General features: G+C 45.7%; 1 protein-coding gene across 1 annotated transcript in view; it reads left to right on the top strand.

The window, feature by feature from the left end:
* Positions 1 to 4,740, top strand: part of nup155 (nucleoporin 155) — a 172,217-nt gene that overhangs the window by 33,409 nt on the left and 134,068 nt on the right. The window contains exons 7-8 of the mRNA XM_048594325.1: positions 2,371 to 2,541; positions 3,798 to 3,954. Of these exons, the coding sequence (XP_048450282.1) occupies positions 2,371 to 2,541; positions 3,798 to 3,954 (328 nt within the window). The remainder of the gene's footprint in view (positions 1 to 2,370; positions 2,542 to 3,797; positions 3,955 to 4,740) is intronic.

The following is a 4,740-nucleotide window of genomic DNA, read 5'->3' as shown; positions in this document are numbered from 1 at the left end:
CGTGCCCTCCCTGTCCCGCGCGCGCGCGCTCTCGTGCCCTCCCTGTCGCGCGCTCTCGTGCCCTCCCTGTCCCGCGCGCTCTCTCGCTCTCTCCCTGTCCCTGTCCCGCGCGCGCTCTCGCTCTCTCCCTGTCCTGCATGCGTGCTCCACTCCTTTCAAACTGTTGCTTCGCACCACTCCTGATCCAAGTGAGCTTGAATTGGGCCCTACTCTTAAGGTTTTTATCCAGAACCTCCTGCTGCTGCCATTCACCCCCACATTCGCTGCACTGCTGTGACTCAGCTACACATGAGTTTTATTTGAAGTAATTACAAGTATTTCATGGGGACCATTCGTGAGATAGCCTGGTCCATTCCTCTGTCACACTTTCAACTTCTCATTTCCCCTTCCCAATGCCCCCGCCCAATGCAATCACAAGGAGATGTAACACTTGTCCTTTTACATCTCCCATCCTCACCGTCCAAGGCTTCACTTGGGTGAGTCAGCAATTGACATGTGTAGTTTGTTGTATTCAGTACCCACAATGTGGTCTTGTCCAAATTACGGCTCCTCAAGCACACACTCCTCCCCCTTGGCGACCATTTGTGCTCACTCTGCAAGTATGACCTAAGCCTTCTCTCACTTGCCGGTTCAATCCGCCATCTTGTTCTCCAATTTGTATTTCTGTCCTCTGCCTGCTGTACTGTTCCATCCAAACTGGGGGAACAGCACCTCACTTTCCGATTAGGTGCTTTTTTTTTTAGCATTTTATAATTTTTTAAACTGCTGAATTCATAATTGAGTTCGGCAATGTCAGACCATGAACTGTGTCCTTCATTTTTGTTTCTTTCCACCCCCTGCATTATGCATCTGGTTTTCATGTTCTCGCTTTCTGTCAACGATGGTCTTTGTTTTGCTTTCAGCACTGAATCTGAGCAAACGCGTTGTCCTTTATTCACAACAATACTGTGTTCTTTGCGACACCTTTGATTTCTCAACATCTTTGCCTTCTAACCTTTGCCCAACAGTTCCTTTTCCTTTAACATTTTTACTTCCCCCTTCTTTACATATTTCCACCTCTTGTCAGTGCTGAAGAAGAATCATTTTGAACTCAAAATGATAACTGTTTCTGTCTCCACAGATACTGTCAGTCCTGCTAGGCTTTTTCCCAGGGTGTTGTTTTTACTTTAAATCTTTCATCACCTTGTGTGCTCAATCTTTTTAGGTTTGTGAGCAGTCTTTCCCAAACTACCAAAAAAAACACCTTGCCCAGGTCACTAATGAATTTGAATACCTCAGTCAGGTCTCCCTCCCAGCATTTTCTTCTCCAAGGAAAAGTGTCCTATTTTCTCCAATATATCCACATAACTGAAGTTCCTCAGTACCTGGATGTATTTTTGTAACTTTGTCTGCACAGTCCTCAATGCCTTCACATCCATCCTATAATGTAACACTCAGAACTGGACACGCTGCACCAGCTGAACCTGGGCTAATGTCTTAAAGAAGTTAAACTTAACCTCCTTTCTCTTACATTCTATGCCCCTGTTAATAAAACTGAAGATATTGTATACTGTACTAACTGCTCTTTCAACCTTTTCCACCACCTTCATTGATCTGGGCACGGGTACACCGAGGTCTTTCTACTCATGCACCCCCTTTAGAATTGTACCTTTTGTTTTATATTGTTTCTCCCTGTTCTTGCTACAAAAATTAATCCTGTCACACTCTACGTAAGTGCTGGAAAGTGATATTTATGTTGATTGAGAGTAGTTTTGTCAGTGTAGGCTTGATGGGCCATTGGGTCTCTACTGTACGATTCTGTGATTATCCACATTGAATTTCATGCGCTACATTACCGCCCATTTAATTGACTGTTTATTTTCATCCATTTTAAATTCCCTTCTACCATCTCTACATTTTGAAATGATTCCAGGTTTCATATCAACCAAAAATTTCCAATTGTTTGACTGGGTGCAAACCTGGATCCGGAGTTGGTCTGGGTCCAGGCCTTGAGGCGGGAACTGGGCCGGGGCCAGACCTGGGACAGAAATTTCTGGAGCAAAACCAGAAGTTGCTGAAAAAAGCCCAGCAGGTCTGGCAGCAGCTGTGAAGAAAACATCAGAGTTAACCTTTCGGCTCCAATGACCCTTCTTCCGGACTGAGGAAGAAGAACTGTTGTTGAGGGCAGTTTCTGGACCTGGGCACAGGATCGGATTTGGGAACGGGGCTGATTCCAGACCCATGAACTGGACTGGGGGAAGGGATGGGTCCAGGGTTGATTCTGGACCTGAGGTGAGGGTTGGGGGCTGAACTTTGGCTAGGGTTAGGGCGAGGTTCACCTTTCAGATCTTGCACGTTCCCCGTGCTCAGTTGACGCAATTTGTCTTTCAGATGACAGCAAATATTGATGGTCACTCATGGGCACTATCCTCCATTGACCACTCCCAGCTTCAAAAGATTGTTACTCCACTCAACAAAGACCGTGTCCCCCTCACTGACCCACCAGTTGTAATAGTCCAGCATTTGGCACCTCCCAAAAGATTTATCCTACTTACAGCACAGGTATGTGTTGGGGAGGTGGTGGGAACTAATTCAGTGATTGGTCTATATATCTCTTTTTCACTCGCTCTCTTTCTTCTCTAATTCCCTGTGTCTCTCTCTGTCTCTTCTTTATCTCTCTCAGTCTCTCTTTCTGTCTGTGTCTGTATTGAATGTATTTAATAACCTATCTGGGTCCTGAATGTACTTGAAGGAAGGAAATCTACCATCGTTAACAGGTCTCCATGTGACTGCAGACCCACAGCACGTGGTTGACTCTTAGTTACCCTCTGGACAATTCAGATGGGCAATAAATGTTGGTCTAGCCAGCGATGCCGCCACCCATGAAAAGATTGAAAATTGAGATTCTCTCTGTTCCTTTTTTCTGTGTGTGTGTCTCTCTCTGTCTCTCTCTGAGTTGAGAAGGTGATGGTGAGCTGCCTTCTTGAATAACTGCAGTCCACAAGCTGTAGGTCCCCAATGCCCTGAGAGAGGGAATTCTAGTAGTTTGACCCAGTGCCGTAAAGAAATGGTGTTACGTTTCCAAGTCAGGATGGTGAGTGGCTTGGAGAGGAACTTGGAGCTGGTGGTGTTGTTCCCATGTATCTGATGCCCTTGTCCTTCTAAAGGGGAGTATTTGTATGTCTGGAAGGTGCTGTCTCAGGACTGGAACTCTCATCAACCTCTCCAGAGACAAGTTTTTGGGAGCTGGAGGACCTGTCTGTGCAGTCCCTCACGCAAAGTTTTGACATGACATGGGGATCAACTATGCTCCATCTTGAGAAGTGCCACCCAGTCTCCCTCCTCAGCTCAGATTGCCAGGACACGCTCCTCTCAACTTGGTGCCTTGCTGGACCATGTTCACCCTGACCAACCCTATGTATTCCTGCATCAGACCTTACGTGACCAGATTCTTCTTCTCGTGCTTCAAGCATCCGCAGAAGGCTAGTCTGTTGTCTGCCCTCCTCTTGAACAGGAGAAGGTGTTCACCAGTGTAGAACAAGAATATTTGAGACCTACAAGCATTTGGGTGCAGAACACATTTTGTCACCCAGATCTGTCTCTTGTCTGTCTCATGCTCCACATCCGCCCACCATGTTCCCACCCATTCTGTCTTCACCTATGTTCCCCCTTTTTGTCTATCTCCCCTGACTCAGGAATCCAAATATTCTGTCTTCCCATTGCCACTTTGATTCATGATCTTTCTGTCACCTTTCTCTGTTTCTGTTTTCAACACCTTCTCATTCTTGCCACCTTCTGTAACCTTTCTATCGTTGCAGGGCAGCCATTTTTTCCAGAAATTACGTCCTGTGGACCAACTACGTCATCTCCTCGTGAGCAACGCAGGTGGAGAGGGAGAGGATATTGAGCGATTCTTCAAACTACATCGGGTAATGACAAAGCTGTATCCACAAGGCACACCACCTGATATTGAGTGTGAATGATGCTGTGCGTATCAGTCACTGGGTATCAAGTATGGATGTGCTGTGTGCATTAGATGCTAGGTATCAAGTGTGGATGCTGCTGTGTTTATAAGACTCTCTCTTGATAAATACATGACAAATGGAATCTAGTCCAGAGAAATATGAGGTGATGTGTTTTGGCAAATTGGAAAGGAGGACCAATTTTGACCAAATGCAACAGTGGCAGAGGGACTGCAGGTGTGGTTCATGTGGATTGGTCTTTGACAGTGCCAATGTATATGAAAAAGCCAAATTGGATATAGGATGCCATTCAAAAAGGCATCATGTATAACAGAAGCACAGTTATGCTGAACCTTTTTTCAGCTCAGATTAGTTTGCAGCTGCAATGCTGTGACAAGTTGTCACAAAGATAACTCATCAACTTTATTTGAAGCGCTCCTCACAGTGACATCATGAGTTTCAATGTCATAATGTTGGCTTTGCTTTTATTGTCCATCTTTGCTTTTCTTTTGACGCTATTGTTTCTTCCGCAAATCCAGACACGTGAGGTGATGAGATGGCAAGAACTGCAGATGCTGGAGTCAGAGATAACACAGTGTGGAGCTGGAGGAACACACAGGCCAGGCAGCATCAGAGGAGCAGGAAAGCTGACGTTTTGGATCAGGACCCTTCATCAGCTTTCCTTTTCCTCTGTTGCTGCCTGGCCTGCTGTGTTCCTCCAGCTTTGTTAACTTATACATATGAGGTGATGCCTTGTTTGTCATCCCAAAGTGCAAGGGAATACATAATGAATGGTTAA

Source organism: Rhincodon typus, chromosome 3 (genome assembly GCF_021869965.1).
Source record: "Rhincodon typus isolate 14 chromosome 3, sRhiTyp1.1, whole genome shotgun sequence".
In the NCBI taxonomy this organism is placed as follows: domain Eukaryota; kingdom Metazoa; phylum Chordata; class Chondrichthyes; order Orectolobiformes; family Rhincodontidae; genus Rhincodon; species Rhincodon typus.
The sequence above is the reverse complement of the archived record's forward strand: the minus strand, read 5'-3'. Positions and strand labels throughout refer to the sequence as shown.